This window comes from Epinephelus moara, chromosome 8 (genome assembly GCF_006386435.1).
Source record: "Epinephelus moara isolate mb chromosome 8, YSFRI_EMoa_1.0, whole genome shotgun sequence".
Classification (NCBI taxonomy): Eukaryota; Metazoa; Chordata; class Actinopteri; order Perciformes; family Serranidae; genus Epinephelus; species Epinephelus moara.
This window is the reverse complement of record NC_065513.1, coordinates 45,175,066-45,190,178: the sequence shown is the minus strand read 5'-3', so window position 1 is coordinate 45,190,178 and position 15,113 is coordinate 45,175,066. Positions and strand designations below refer to the sequence as shown.

Here is a 15,113-nt window from a genome sequence, read left to right as displayed (position 1 = left end):
ACATCACTTTTTACAGTCCCCAGGAAACACTTTACTTCCTGCTTCCTGTTTTCATTCAGGTGTTCTTCTTTAACCGTGTTTGTGACAGCAGGTAAATTTAACAGGAAATTAAGCAGGTACATAGATTTAAATAAATATATATATATATATATATATATATATATGTATACATATACATATATACAGTTTGCAGACTTTCTCTCGAACACTATTTCCAACTTTGTTCGAGTTTGAATTCTTGGTGATTTTAACATCCATGTTTGCTGTCCTGCTAAAATTTGTGTAAATGATTTTATGCACCTGCTTGAGTCTTTTAATCTCACCCTGCACACCACCGGACCTACTCATAAATTAGGCCACACACTTGATTTGGTCCTGTCCAGTGGTGGATATGGCCAGATTTTACTAGTGGAACCCTTGGGTATGGGTGGATGTACTCCGGACAGCTGACGCGGACCCCACCCGCATCCCCACGTTCGGAAAATTAAGATAATCATTAAAGATATAAACAAATGATGCTTTCTTGCATTGCACAATAACATAGGATATTCTTTGTTCAAATTAACTCTCCACTGCTCTACTCTGCATTCAGTCTCCTCAGTTGATTTTACGCATTACCATTACCATTACCATTCCTGATCAGCTGTGAGGGTCATAAGGACAGAGGGATGTCGTATGCTGTAAAGCCCTGTGAGGCAAATTGTGATTTGTGATATTGGGCTTTATAAATAAAATTGATTGATTGATTGATTGAAAGCTACACTAAAAAAAGATTACCAAGATCTATTGATTATGTCTCCCTTATTTTATTAACTATTATTATATTGTAAACGAGTCACTAAATGGACGAGTCGAAACAACTTCTCTCAGGCGGCTACACCAAAGTGTGCCATTTATTTACGCCAGCATTCAACTCATGAATACAGTGAACACGCACCAAAAAGGTACTGTACCAAGCTAAAACACTCCCCCGGGGCACATGGAAACAACAAACGTTCCTACTTGACTGAGGGGAGTCACATTCATGACACTGATGGCTCCGCTTCATACATCTCCTCAGTTCTCTCTTCTCTGTAAAAGACAAATGACAATGGGAAATAATAGTTAGGCTACCAAATAAACTCTTCATATGTACTGCAATTCTCATCATGAAATAAATGTAATTTACCTCTTAAAAACAGAGGGCTGACACTGCATCCTTTCCACTGCTCTACTCATTCAGTCTCCTCAGTTCTCTCCACTGCATTGTTCTCTCTTCACTGTAAAAGACAAATGACAGACAAATACAAAAAATAGTTAATATTAATGAATTACTTGTAGGCTACCAAGTGTATTTGTAGGCTTCATGTGTACTGTAATTCTGATATTAACGTGAAATAAATGTAATTTACCTTTCATTCCATCTCTAGTCAGTAACTGTAATGTACTAGTAACTTACCTACCAACTGTGAAACTATTCCTGTAATTATCTGCAACATTCTCTATTCACTATATAATAGACCGTGCATACAGACATGAGTGAACAAGCTAGCTAGCTAGCTGGAAATAACATTAGGTAACGTTAGCAAGTCTAAAGCTTTCAATCCTCTATCAGCAGATACGTTAGTTCATCTCATGTAAAACCTTCACATAGAGTAGCTGGCTAAATATCTCTGACTAAATTAAACCAGCAAAGCTTGCTACTCTATCTCTGTAACGGCTAGCTAACACCTTGGCTGGTATATTGGCTGCCATATCAGGCTGTTACCAAGGCTGTTACCAAGGCTAGTGGTGTGTCTCAAATCTCATACTTCCGTTAGTATACTTCTATGTAGTTTATTGTGTGCACTATGTACTCATTGGCGTAGTGCGCGAATTTCGACAGGGTAGTGTTGTCTCAAACCAAACACGACCGTTGTGCACTCACCCGAAATGATTAACCCAATAAATATACTGCTGGCTTATACCCAACAACAGTATAGTGGTGCTTAGTGCAAAAAACACATGTATTTGTACAATGCAGCAACGTTCACGGTCGCACAGTTCTCGGCCGCTATTTCCAGTTTGAAAAGTGGTCCCTACCTTTCCGCTACGTAGCCATAGCCAAGATGGTGACATGATTTGAGACAGAGCTTAGCTGGTAAGCTAACGTTAACGTTACTAACAAGCTAGCAAGCGTGTTAGCTAGCTAGCTTTGACACACTATACAATGCACAGGCCATATGCTACAATAAACACAAAATCATCAAACAATCAAGATTAACGTTATTTTAACAAGACTAAGATATGTCAAAGACACCACCAATGTTTGAGGAAATTCAAGCGAACTCCCACCATCAACAGCTTCATAATTTACCTGCTGTTAGCTGCTGTTGCTGTTCGTCTGTCAGTCTGTCAAGTTCTCCTCAGAGAACGCACTTAGGAAAAAATGCAGCTGTCTCGCACTGGCAGGGATGAATTCCCATCGGCTGTTGGGGCTGCAGATGGATTCAGTGCGCTTAGGTGCTTTCGGCAAAAGGAGCGTGCAGTTTAGAAACACTGTAAAACCCCTATATAAAACATTGAATAGTCTGTATCTTCTAAATCTGCTGAGAGGGAAAGGGCGTTTCCTCTCGACTTTTACTCCTGGAACGCCGTTCCAGCCCGTTCCCCCGCCATTTCCACCACTGGTCCTGGTTTCATCTGGTTTCTTCTAAAATTTCAGGAATCAGTTAAGGCTGCGAGAATAAAATACTTTCCATTCACATAATTCAAAGACCTTATTCACTACCATTAATTCTGTTGTCTGCTCCGCCCTCCCTGCAAACCAAGATATGTCCCCTGCTAAGTGCGAGGAATTTTTTAAACATTGTTTACTCGTAAAGTTTAGAATATCAGATCTAACATCCCCAGCCCCTCCCATAACCTCGCTGCCCCACTGGCCTGCTCATCTAGACTGGTCTGCTTCTAACCCATCACACTTTCCTTCGTGACCAAGATTGTTTCTTCCATGAAACCTACGACTTGCCCCCTTGACACTGTCCCCTCCAGGCTCCTGAAGCATTTGCATCCTCTCCATTGTCAATAGCTCATTGGCCACTGGTATTGTCCCAACTTGCTTCAAGCAGGCAGTGGCCCAGCCCCTCCTGAAAAAAACCAAACAATTTAGACCCCTCCATGCCCAGCAACTACAGGCCTATCTCTAAACTTCCATTCCTCTCTAAGTTTCTGGAGAAGGTTATTCTCCATCAACTACAGACCTACTTATGTCAAAATAACATCCTGGAAAGGTTTCAGTCTGGGTTCAGGGCCGATCATAGCACAGAGTCTGCCCTGCTGAAAGTGCACAACGACCTGCTACTCTGTGTTGACACTGGAAACTGTGCCATCCTGGTTCCTTTTTGACCTCAGCGCTGCATTCGACACTGTGGATCACAACATCTTAATCGAACGCCTCCAGTTTGGTGTTGGCATCAGTGGCACTGCATTACACTGGTTCAACTCATACCTCAAAAACAGAAGTTTCTCCGTCAGCATGAGAAATCACTCCTCTTCCTCAGCCAGTCTTTCCAGTGGGGTCCCTCAAGGCTCCATCTTAGGTCCTATTCTCTTTGCGTTGTGCATGCTTCCTGTCGGCCAAATAATTAAAAAACATTACACCAGCTATCCGTATCAAGCTTAATGATAGGTCTAGTGTTGCCAGTATCATGAACTGCCTCGAGGACATAAAGAACTGGATGGCACAGAGCTTCCTCTAGCAGAATGAGGACAGATCAGAAGTTGTCCTCTTTGTCCCGCTTCCAGCTGGTTCAGAACACTGCTGCCATGCTCCTCACAGGTACCCGGAGGAAAGACCACATCACACCTGTTTTGGCCTCTCTCCACTGGCTGCCTGTAAAGTTCAGAGTTGACTGTAAGGTCCTCCTGTTTTTGTACAAAGGTAATGGTCTGGCCCCGTCCTACATCTCAGACCTTCTGGTCTGGTCTAACCCCCTATTCTACCCCCAGGAGCCTCAGGTCAGCTGACCTGAGGCTCCTGGCTGTCCCACGCTCTAGCCTTGGACATGAACGTCTTGGTCCAAGGCTATCCCACGCTCCAGATTTAAACTCAGGGGTGATCGTGCTTTTGCTGTGTCTGCCCCCAAACTGTGGAATAGCATGCTCCTCCCGATCAGATCTGTTGTTTTGAGTTTGTTGAGTTATTTTAAAATATGCTTTATAAATAAATTTGAGTTGAGTTGAGAAATGTACACTGGGGAAGCAACTGACGTCATTACTCCTCCTCTGATAAATAAGGAACAGTTCCTAATGAATGACCTCATAATTATGATGTTATACGTCATCTCATCTGTTTATTTCCGTGTCGTTTGTGCTTTTACTTTGAAAACCAAACACACACCTGACACTTCCGTTCAGCACTTTAATTTGAAAGGTTGTGCTGTCCTGTCGCCCGGGATCTTTTATTTTTGATATTCTCACCGGAAGTACCGTGTGTGTGAGTTCCGTTAGCTTGACGCCGGTCTGTGGCGATAACAGAGATACCGACTCCTCTGGACACACCGGCCGGATTCGGTCGTTTCCCGCCGGTAACCGGCCCGCCATGACAGCTCAGAGGATTTAACGGCGACTGACGGAGCCGCGGGCCGAGAAGAAGGTAATGGTAACCGTTAAATGTCCCGGTTAACGGATACACACACACTGAAGCCTGCTAACGGCAGCTAGCTGCTGCTAGCTCGATCACTTCTATCCCGTTTCATCCTCAGTTCGACCCGCAACATTCCCGCGTCCTCTAACTTTCCATTCGTCTTACGTCACGCAAAATTCTGCCGTGACGAAACAAAACCGTGAAAATCAGCTGTTAGATGAGCTGACGGTGAAAACAGGTTCAGATTTACACCGAGATCCTGGGATTTTTCCAGCAGGAATCAGTGAAATCTCGCGAGAGACAACGAGAGCAGCGCATTTTAAATGGTTATTAATTTAATGTATTTAATTGAAACATGGTTTTATTCAGTTTATAAAGTTAGTACTCTGTAGTACTGTGTAGTACCGTGTAGTACTCTGTAGTACTGTGTAGTGCTCTGTGGTACTGTGTAGTACTCTGTAGTGCTCTGTAGTACTGTGTAGTGCTCTGTAGTACTGTGTAGTACTCTGTAGTGCTCTGTAGTACTGTGTAGTACTGTGTAGTACTCTGTAGTGCTCTGTAGTACTGTGTAGTGCTCTGTAGTACTGTGTAGTGCTCTGTAGTACTGTGTAGTACCGTGTAGTACTGTGTAGTACTCTGTAGTGCTCTGTAGTACTGTGTAGTGCTCTGTAGTATTCTGTAGTATTGTGTAATACTCTGTAGTACTCTGTAGTACTGTGTAGTACTCTGTAGTATTGTGTAATACTCTGTAGTACTCTGTAGTATTGTGTAATACTGTGTAGTACTCTGTAGTACTCTGTAGTATTGTGTAATACTCTGTAGTACTGTGTAGTACTCTGTAGTACTCTGTAGTATTGTGTAATACTCTGTAGTACTGTGTAGTACTGTGTAGTACTCTGTAGTATTGTGTAATATTCTGTAGTACTGTGTAGTACTCTGTAGTATTGTGTAGTACTCTGTAGTACTGTGTAGTACTCTGTAGTATTGTGTAATACTCTGTATTATTGTGTAATACTGTGTAGTACTCTGTAGTATTGTGTAGTACTCTGTAGTACTCTGTAGTATTGTGTAATACTCTGTAGTACTCTGTAGTACTGTGTAGTACTCTGTAGTATTGTGTAATACTCTGTCGTACTCTGTAGTACTGTGTAGTACTCTGTAGTATTGTGTAATACTCTGTAGTACTCTGTAGTACTGTGTAGTAGTAGGCAGTTTTATTTATATAGCACCATTCATACACAAGGCAATTCAATGTGCTTTACAAGGGAAATATGTTAAGATAAAACATTAAAGGAACAATAGATCATTAAAAACAAAAGCTAAAAGCAAGAAAAACAGTGCAGAAAATGCATTTAAAAAGCAAACATAAAGCAACAGCAGACAAATATAAAAACAAAAACAATAGCTACAGATTATCCTAACAATAAGTTACATATCTAGTTCACTGGTAAGCTGCAGTAAATAGTAATGTTTTAAGCCCTGATTTAAATGAGTTGACAGTTTCAGCCGACCTCAGATATTCTGGAAGTTTGTTCCACAGGCGGGGAGCATAGAAACTAAAGGCTGCTTCACCTTGTTTGGTTTTGATCCTGGGAACACTGAGTAAACCTGTTCCAGATGATCTGAGGGGTCTGGATGCTTCATAACGTACAAGTATATCAGAGATGTATTTAGGCCCGAGACCATTTAGTGCTTTATAGACAAGTAACAAGATTTTAAAGTCTATCCTTTGACACACAGGAAGCCAGTGCAGTGACTTAAGCACTGGTGTAATGTGCTCCACTCTCTTGGTGTTGGTGAGGACTCTGGCAGCAGCGTTCTGGACGAGCTGCAGTTGTCTGATTGATTTTTTACTCAGGCCTGTGAAGACACCATTACAATAGTCCAGCCTGCTGAAGTACTGTGTAGTACATTGTAGTATTCTGTAGTACTCTAGGTGTGTATTTGTACACATGATGAGTATTTATACTCTCTCTCTCTCTCTCTCTCTCTCTCTCTCTCTCTCTCTCTCTCTCTCTCTCAGTCTTAGTCATGCTCACTCGCCCGCTGACATTAAATGAGAGCAGTGGAGGGGGGCGGGGCCTGTCAGCTGTGACTCCACCTCCTGCTCTCCCATTGGCTGAAGAGGACAATGATGATGATGAAGAGACACAAACAGGTTTGTTTATGTTCAGGTCAGGAGGGCGTATCCGTGTGAAGGGGGCGGGGCTGTTAATGGTGACGTCATTAAAACCATGAATGAATGAAGGAGTGATGAATGAAATGTGAGTCAAGTCACACAGGTGAGTCGGGTCACACAGGTGAGTCAGGTCACACAGGTGAGTCAGGTCACACAGGTGAGACAGGTCACACAGGTGAGACAGGTCACACAGGTGAGTCAGGTCACACTGGAGAGTCAGGTCACACTGGAGAGTCAGGTCACACAGGTGAGTCAGGTCACAGGTGAGACAGGTCACACAGGTGAGACAGGTCACAGGTGAGACAGGTCACACAGGTGAGTCAGGTCACAGGTGAGTCGGGTCACACAGGTGAGACAGGTCACAGGTGAGACAGGTCACACAGGTGAGTCAGGTCACAGGTGAGACAGGTCACACAGGTGAGTCAGGTCACACAGGTGAGACAGGTCACACAGGTGAGTCAGGTCACACAGGTGAGACAGGTCACACAGGTGAGTCAGGTCACACAGGTGAGACAGGTCACACAGGTGAGTCAGGTCACACAGGTGAGACAGGTCACACAGGTGAGTCAGGTCACACAGGTGAGACAGGTCACACAGGTGAGTCAGGTCACACAGGTGAGACAGGTCACACAGGTGAGTCAGGTCACACAGGTGAGACAGGTCACACAGGTGAGTCAGGTCACACAGGTGAGACAGGTCACACAGGTGAGTCAGGTCACACAGGTGAGACAGGTCACACAGGTGAGTCAGGTCACACAGGTGAGACAGGTCACACAGGTGAGTCAGGTCACACAGGTGAGACAGGTCACACAGGTGAGTCAGGTCACACAGGTGAGACAGGTCACACAGGTGAGTCAGGTCACACAGGTGAGACAGGTCACACAGGTGAGTCAGGTCACACAGGTGAGACAGGTCACACAGGTGAGTCAGGTCACAGGTGAGACAGGTCACACAGGTGAGTCAGGTCACAGGTGAGTCGGGTCATATAGGTGAGACAGGTCACAGGTGAGACAGGTCGCACAGGTGAGTCAGGTTACATAGGTGAGTCAGATCACACAGGTGAGACAGGTCACACAGGTGAGTCAGGTCACACAGGTGAGACAGGTCACACAGGTGAGTCAGGTCACAGGTGAGACAGGTCACACAGGTGAGTCAGGTCACAGGTGAGTCGGGTCATATAGGTGAGACAGGTCACAGGTGAGACAGGTCGCACAGGTGAGTCAGGTTACATAGGTGAGTCAGATCACACAGGTGAGACAGGTCACACAGGTGAGTCAGGTCACACAGGTGAGACAGGTCACACAGGTGAATCAGGTCACACAGGTGAGACAGACACAGGTGAGACAGGTCACACAGGTGAGTCAGGTCACACAGGTGAGTCAGGTCACACAGGTTCTTGATTCATCAGCATCAGTTACCATGGTGATTTATCAGCATCAGTCACAGTTAGGGCTGCTTGATCATGAAAAAAATCATAATCACGATTATTTTGGTCAAAATTGAAATCACGATTATGCAAGCGATTATGCGGCGCACATGATGACTTATATTGTTTACTTGACGGAATGTCATTTCTGTCTCTACATGGTCGCACGTTTACAATTCTCCTCTGCTCTCTGTATGACGCACAGAGTTGGGCCCCGATGCGCTCACGTGTGTGTGTGTGTGTGTGTGTGTGTGTGTGTGTGTGTGTGTCTCGCTCTCTCTCTGCCATTTTCCGCACGCTGTTTTTGAAATCTTCCGCGATCACCTGCCCCTCGCATTATTCGTAGTTCAGCTACTTGACTGGCTCGTGGAGTGAATAGAAGAGAGGGGGGGAGTTATCGTGGTGATTTATCAGCATCAGTTACCGTGGTGATTTATCAGCATCAGTTACCGTGGTGATTTATCGGCATCAGTCAACGTGGTGATTTATCAGCATCAGTTACCGTTGTGATTTATCAGCATCAGTTACCGTGGTGATTTATCAGCATCAGTTAATATGTTATCAGCATCAGTTACCGTGGTGATTTATCAGCATCAGTTAATATGGTGATTTATCAGCATCAGTTACCGTGGTGATTTATCAGCATCAGTTACCGTGGTGATTTATCAGCATCAGTTACCATGGTGATTTATCAGCATCAGTTACCGTGGTGATCTATCCCAGTAAACAGAGTTAACCCTGACTCTGCCTCCTGACCTCAGGTTCAGAGACATGAAGTTTCTGTTGACAGAGAACTGACTGCTGTTTCTCCTTCAGGAGTTCTGGCTCATCCTCCTGCGCCTGCCTGGAGGTCCTCCTCACCTGCCTCCTCTTCCTCCTCTGCTCCCTCTGTAGCTTCTCCTCATCTTCATCCTCCTCTGTCTCCTATAGCATTTTCTGCTCCTCCTCTTGTGTCCCTCCTTTTTCCTCCCCCTCCTCCCTGTGCCCCCTCTTCCTCCTCTGTTCCTTCTGTAGCTCCTCCTCCTCCCCCTCCTCCTCACTCCCCTACATCATTTTCTGCTCCTCCTCCTGTGTCCCCTCTTTCTCCTCTTTCCCATGGTTCCTCTTGCTCCTCTGCTCCTTCTGTATCTCCTCTTCCTGCTGTGTTCCTCCTTTGTCCTCCTCCCCCTCCTCCCCATGCCTCCTCTTCATTCTCTGCTCCTTCTCTAACTGCTCTTCCTCCTGTTTCCCTCCTTTGTTGTCCTCCTCCCTGTGCCTCCTCTTCCTCTGCTCTTTCAGTAGCTCCTCCTCCTCCTCACTCCTCTGCAGCATTCTCTGCTCCTCCTCCTGTGTCCCCTCTTTCACCTCCTCCCTGTGCCTCCTCTTCCCCCTCTGCTCCTTCTATAGCTCCTCCTCCTCCCTGTGCCTCCTCTCCCTCCTCTGCTCCTTCTCTAATTCCTCTTCCTCCTGTGGCCCTCCTTCGCCCTCCTCCATCTTCTGTCCCACCTGCTTCTCTTTTTCCTTGTGCTCCCTCCTCGTGTCCTCCTCTTCCTCCCGTCTCCTTTGCTCCTTGCACTCCTCCTAATTCTTCCCCCTTTTCTCCTCTTCCCTCTTCATCTCCTCCTCTTCCTCCTTCCCTCCTTCCCTCACCTCCTGCCCCTCGTTCTGTCCCTTCTACTCCTTTTATTTCACCTCCTCTTGTTGCTTCTTTTTTTCTTCGTCCTCCTTGTTCTCACCCTTCTCCTCTTTCTTCATCATCCTCCTCCACCACTCCTGTCTCCTCCCTTCCTCCTCCTCCTCCTTCCCATTTGTCTTGTCTTTCTTCTTCATCTCCTCCTGTCCCTTTGTTCCTCCATCCCTCACCTCCTCATTCTGTTTCTGTCTCTCCCTCTCCTCCTTGTTCTTCTGCTCCTCCTCTTCCTCTCCTTTATCACCACTCTGCTCCTCTTGTTTCTCCTCCACCCCCTCCTCCACCTCCTCCTGACTTTTTTACTCCTTACACTTCTGCCATTTGTTCTCCTCTTTCTCCATCCTCTTCTCCTGTCTCCCTGTCTCCTTCTCCTCCTCCTCCTCCTCTTCCTTCTGTTCCTGTAGCTCCGTCTCTTCCTCCTCCTCCTCCTTCTCCCTGCTGCCCCTGCTCCTCCCTCCTGCCTCGCCTCCTCTCAGCTCACCGGTTGGAGGTGCGGCGCCTCCTGCGAGGAGCTCTGGCCTCCCTCGGCCGTCGTCTGGACTCTCTAGAGAGGAGGAGCAGGAGGAAGAGGAGGAATAAGTGGAGCAGACAGAGAGGAGAAGAAGACGGAGCTGGTGAGTTCTGTCTGTCTCCTCCTTTGTCTCGTCCTCTCAGTGAAAATTGTTGTTAACACATTTCTCTCTGTTAAGGTTTGGGAGCTGTCTCATTTAGCCCCGCCCCCTCCCATAGCCCCGCCCACCCCCCACATGTCACCACCTCCTCCTCATCATCCTCCTCAGACAGCGAGGACTCTCACACATATTCTAGTGTGAGCCTATCAGAACAGAGGAGGAGGAGCAGAGGAGAGGATGAGGATGTGGAGGGGGAGGGGAGGAAGAGGAGAAGGAAGAACCACAAAGGAAACAGAGAAGAAGAAGATGAGGAGGAGGAGGATGCTGGGAGATTTGTGGGGCGGATGGCGGTCTCCTTCAGAGGAGGACAAGGATCAGAGGAGGAAGCGCTGCTCACTCTGCACAAATTCAACCACAAGAAACACAGAAGAAGAGAGGAGGGAGGAAGCAGCCAATCAGAGAAGGCCGTCAGTATCGTCAGGCAGAATGGTTACAGAGTGCCGCCGCTGCTGCTGCCACACAGGTTCTTATTTGTTTATCTGAATAAAGTTACCGTGACAACAGTCATGACAATTTGATAATAATCTAATAAACAGTTAAATTCAAAACAAATGTATATTTTAATATTCATAAACTCTCTCGTCTTTGTCTCCGCCCAGCGTCTCCGGCTCCTCCTCCCAGCAGGCCCTGCACCTGCTGCAGTCAGCCCAGAGGGGTCGGACCTGTAGCCAATCAGAAGCATTCGACATCTCTTCAGGCCAATGGCGTTTCTCTGACATCACCGCACCTCTCTCCTTCTCCTCCAATCCCCGTGCTTTTCACTTATGGCACCTAGGCTTCTCCTCCGCTTCCACCTTTAGTCCCTCCCCCATGCTGCGTCTCTCAGCAGTTGCCGTGGAGACCATGTCAGAATCAGTGAGGGGTGGAGCTTGTGTGAGTCCCCTGCGGCCCCTGAAGGACTGGACAGCTCCGCCCAGTCTGGGCAGTGACCACTGGTTGGTTAAAAATCTTCTGTTATTAAAAAAACATGTCCTCTGTGTCCTCGCCACCACCCCCGAGTCTCCAATGCAGTCATGTCAGACGAGGCAGCGCTGATCTCCTGTTTTCACAAATGTATTTTAGCGTTTATTGTAACATGACAAGCTCCGCCCACCAGCTGGAGCAGGTCAACTGTACATTAAAATATGTTTGTGAGAGCAGAGAGGATAGTCGGCCATGTTGATTAGGCCACGGCGTGTTTATGTGTATTCATCTGTCAGTGAATATTAATGAATCCTGTCTGATCACACGTTTACTGTTTTTCGCATATCCCTGCTTCCTGTCTGTTACCTATCTGTACTTCCTGTTTGTGACATATTCGCACTTCCTGTGTGATGTAATGATGACTCGCTCTGATGTAACGCTGTCCTAACATTCTGTCTCTGCAGTTACGTGCGGTCGCCGATACCCAGGTAATTATTTATATGATATTATTGGATATGATTGATCTGTGATGTCATCAGTTTGAACCATGTGACTTCCTGTGTGTCACAGCCCCACGTTTTCTGCCCGGCGACAGCAGAAGCAACGGGCCAATCACAGGTCGCTCCGACTTCGCCTCCCCCGTCTACAGCCCCTTTCCCTCCGTTCAGCCAATGGACTGTCTGCTCCGCTTGCCATTGGCCAATCAGCAGTGAGCTCAGAGTTTCTCAGCGTAAACGGAGAGGTGGAGATTTTATTTGCTTTACATTTTATTTTGTCTCTGATCCTCCGTCACACTTCCTGCTGATGGCGCTGTCACACTTCCTGCGCCGTCCTCAAACGCCTCTCTGACCACCTCTGTTCCTGTCCTTCTCAGAGTTGTAAACGAGTTTCACAGATCCGAATCCGCCGGGCTTCACCGCGGGAAACGCTGCTCACTCCGATGGGACTGCCAAAAGTCAAAAGGTCAGGGCGTGGTCGACAAACAAAAACCACAAAATCTGAATAAAAAACATGAAATACCAAAAACATGGTTTTCTTTATAGGTTAAAGAAGAAAGAGTTCAGTCTGGAGGAGATTTACACCAACAAGAACTACAAATCCCCCACTACCAACAGGTAAAAACTACAAATCCCCCACTATTAACAGGTAAAAACTACAAATCCCCCACTACCAGCAGGTAAAAACTACAAATCCCCCACTATTAACAGGTAAAAACTACAAATCCCCCACTACCAGCAGGTAAAAACTACAAATCCCCCACTATTAACAGGTAAAAACTACAAATCCCCCACCACTAACATGTAAAAACTACAAATCCCCCACCACCAACAGGTAAAAACGACAAATCCCCCACCACCAACAAGTATAAACTACACATCTCCACTACCAACAGGCAAAAAACTACTAATCCCCACCACCAACAGGTTAAAAAAAAGTACAAATACCCTACCACCAACAGACAAAACTACAAATCCCCCACTACTAATAAGTAAAAACTACAAATCCCCCACTACCACAAGATAAAAAACTGCAAATCCCCCACTACCACAAGATAAAAAACTGCAAATCCCCCACTACTAACAGGTGAAAAAACAAAACAAATCCCCCACCACCAACAGGTATAAACTACAAATCCTCACTACGAACAGGTAAAAAACTACAAATCCCTCACCACCAACAGCTATAAACTACAAATACCCTACAACCAACAGGTATAAACTACAAATCCTCACTACGAACAGGTAAAAAACTACAAATCCCTCACCACCAACAGCTATAAACTACAAACCCCCCACTACCAACAGGTATAAACTACAAATCCTCACTTCGAACAGGTAAAAAAACTACAAATCCTCCACTAACAACAGCTATAAACTACAAATCCTCCACTAACAACAGCTATAAATTACAAATCCCCCACTACTAACAATTATAAACTACAAACCCCCACCACCAACAGGTAAAAAACTACAAATCCTCCACTACTAAACGTTATAAAGTAAAAACCCCCACCACCAACAGGAAAAAGAAACGCAACAAATCCCACATCAACAACACAGATAGGAAGTCTGTCAGGCCTCTGTCCAAACTTCATCTCCCAGCATGCCTCTCCGTCATCCTGCAGGAGTCTGGAGACGATCTTCGAGGAGCCACGTGAGAAGGATGGAGCGCTGCTCTTGATTGGCCAGCAGAGGAGGCGCAGGCTCCTCCTCTTCCCTGACTTCACTCAGCCCAGGAAAAGGAAGAGGCCTCAAGGTACTCTGGGAACTGTAGTTCACTGAGGGCGGAGCCACAGCATCTTTATATTGTTCCTGTTGACAACCACAGTGTGTGTAGAGCCACACATTTATAACTCTGAGAGCTTCAAACATGTCTGTCTGTCCATCTGTCTGTGTCTGTCCATCTGTCTGTCTGTCTGTCTGTCTGTCCATCTGTCTGTGTCTGTCCATCTATCTGTCTGTCTGTCTGTCCATCTGTCTGTCTGTCTGTCTGTCTGTGTCTGTCCGTCTGTCTGTGTCTGTCTGTCTGTCTGTCTGTCCATCTGTCTGTGTCTGTCCATCTATCTGTCTGTCCATCTGTCTGTGTCTGTCTGTCTGTGTCTGTCTGTCCATCTGTCTGTCTGTCTGTCTGTCTGTCCATCCGTCTGTCTGTCCATCCGTCCGTCCGTCCGTCTGTCTGTCTGTGTGTGTGTGTCTGTGTGTGTGTGTGTCTGTGTGTGTGTGTGTGTGTGTCTGTCTTCGTTCGGTCAGTCAACAGTTTCAAACAAAAACAAAAACCTGTCTGTTTTAGGGGCGGGACTTCCTGTTGCCATGGTACCCAGGAAACGGGCAGCGGCCCGGAGACATTGCCACGGTGCTGGTGATGACGAGTCAGACCTGGACGTGATGCTGGTGGAGCGACTGAGTGCGCTTGAAGACTTCCTGACACGTCAAGGCCTGGACATGTGAGCTGTGACATCACTTCCTGTCAGCTGACTATAGGCCAAATGAACAGAGCTGCTAGCATGGCTGCTACCGCTAGTTACCATGGTAATGCAGTCAGCCCGTCAGTCTGATGTAGCGAGGTTTGTTTTTATTTGTTGCAGTGTTTTGATTTGTTTTAGTTTGGAGTTTTTTTACAGTGTCGCTGATTAATGTGAATTTACTGTCAGGAGGCCACGCCCACTGCACGGCTCAGGTGGCTTCACCTGTCAGGAGGCCACGCCCACTGCACGGCTCAGGTGGCTTCACCTGTCATTTCCTCTTTTGTTTTATAAAGACTTCTCTGTAGTACTGTGAGTTTTTAAAGTGTAATATATATTTCTGCTGAAAATGGGTCTATTTTTGGAACAAATAAAGTTTGTTTCTGCTCACTGACATTTGTCACTGTTATTCCTGTTATTCACCAGTGATCTATCAGCTTCCTGTTATTGACCAGTGATCTATCAGCTTCCTGTTATTGACCAGTGATCTATCAGCTTCCTGTCCTCACCCTCATCAATACCTCTGTGAGCCGCCACTGCCCGTCAACAAAAACAAAGACAACTATGGTTAAATGTGATAAGACCAAAGGACTGGACGGAGGCCATCATCAAAAATGCTCACATGTGCAGCGCACACTTCATATCAGGTTAGGGAAAAAGTATTTCCTGTTGTAGGGATGAATAAGGTTATGTGTATTAA

General features: G+C 46.2%; 1 protein-coding gene across 2 annotated transcripts; it reads left to right on the top strand.

The window, feature by feature from the left end:
• Positions 1-4,426: 4,426 nt before the first annotated feature.
• On the top strand, positions 4,427-14,805 carry wu:fi75a02 (bromodomain-containing protein 4). Of its 2 annotated transcripts, XM_050051581.1 has the most exons (11): positions 4,427-4,612; positions 6,627-6,761; positions 9,025-10,491; positions 10,567-11,011; positions 11,148-11,483; positions 11,916-11,939; positions 12,022-12,193; positions 12,326-12,414; positions 12,495-12,566; positions 13,577-13,707; positions 14,242-14,805. In XM_050051581.1, exons 2-11 carry the CDS (start codon positions 6,635-6,637, stop codon positions 14,397-14,399), a joined length of 3,021 nt encoding a protein of 1,006 aa, XP_049907538.1. In that variant the 5' UTR covers positions 4,427-4,612; positions 6,627-6,634; the 3' UTR covers positions 14,400-14,805. The 2 variants fall into 2 exon arrangements, with proteins under 2 accessions (XP_049907538.1, XP_049907539.1); XM_050051582.1 differs by lacking the exon at positions 9,025-10,491 and having other exon boundaries at positions 4,435-4,612.
• Positions 14,806-15,113: the final 308 nt, after the last annotated feature.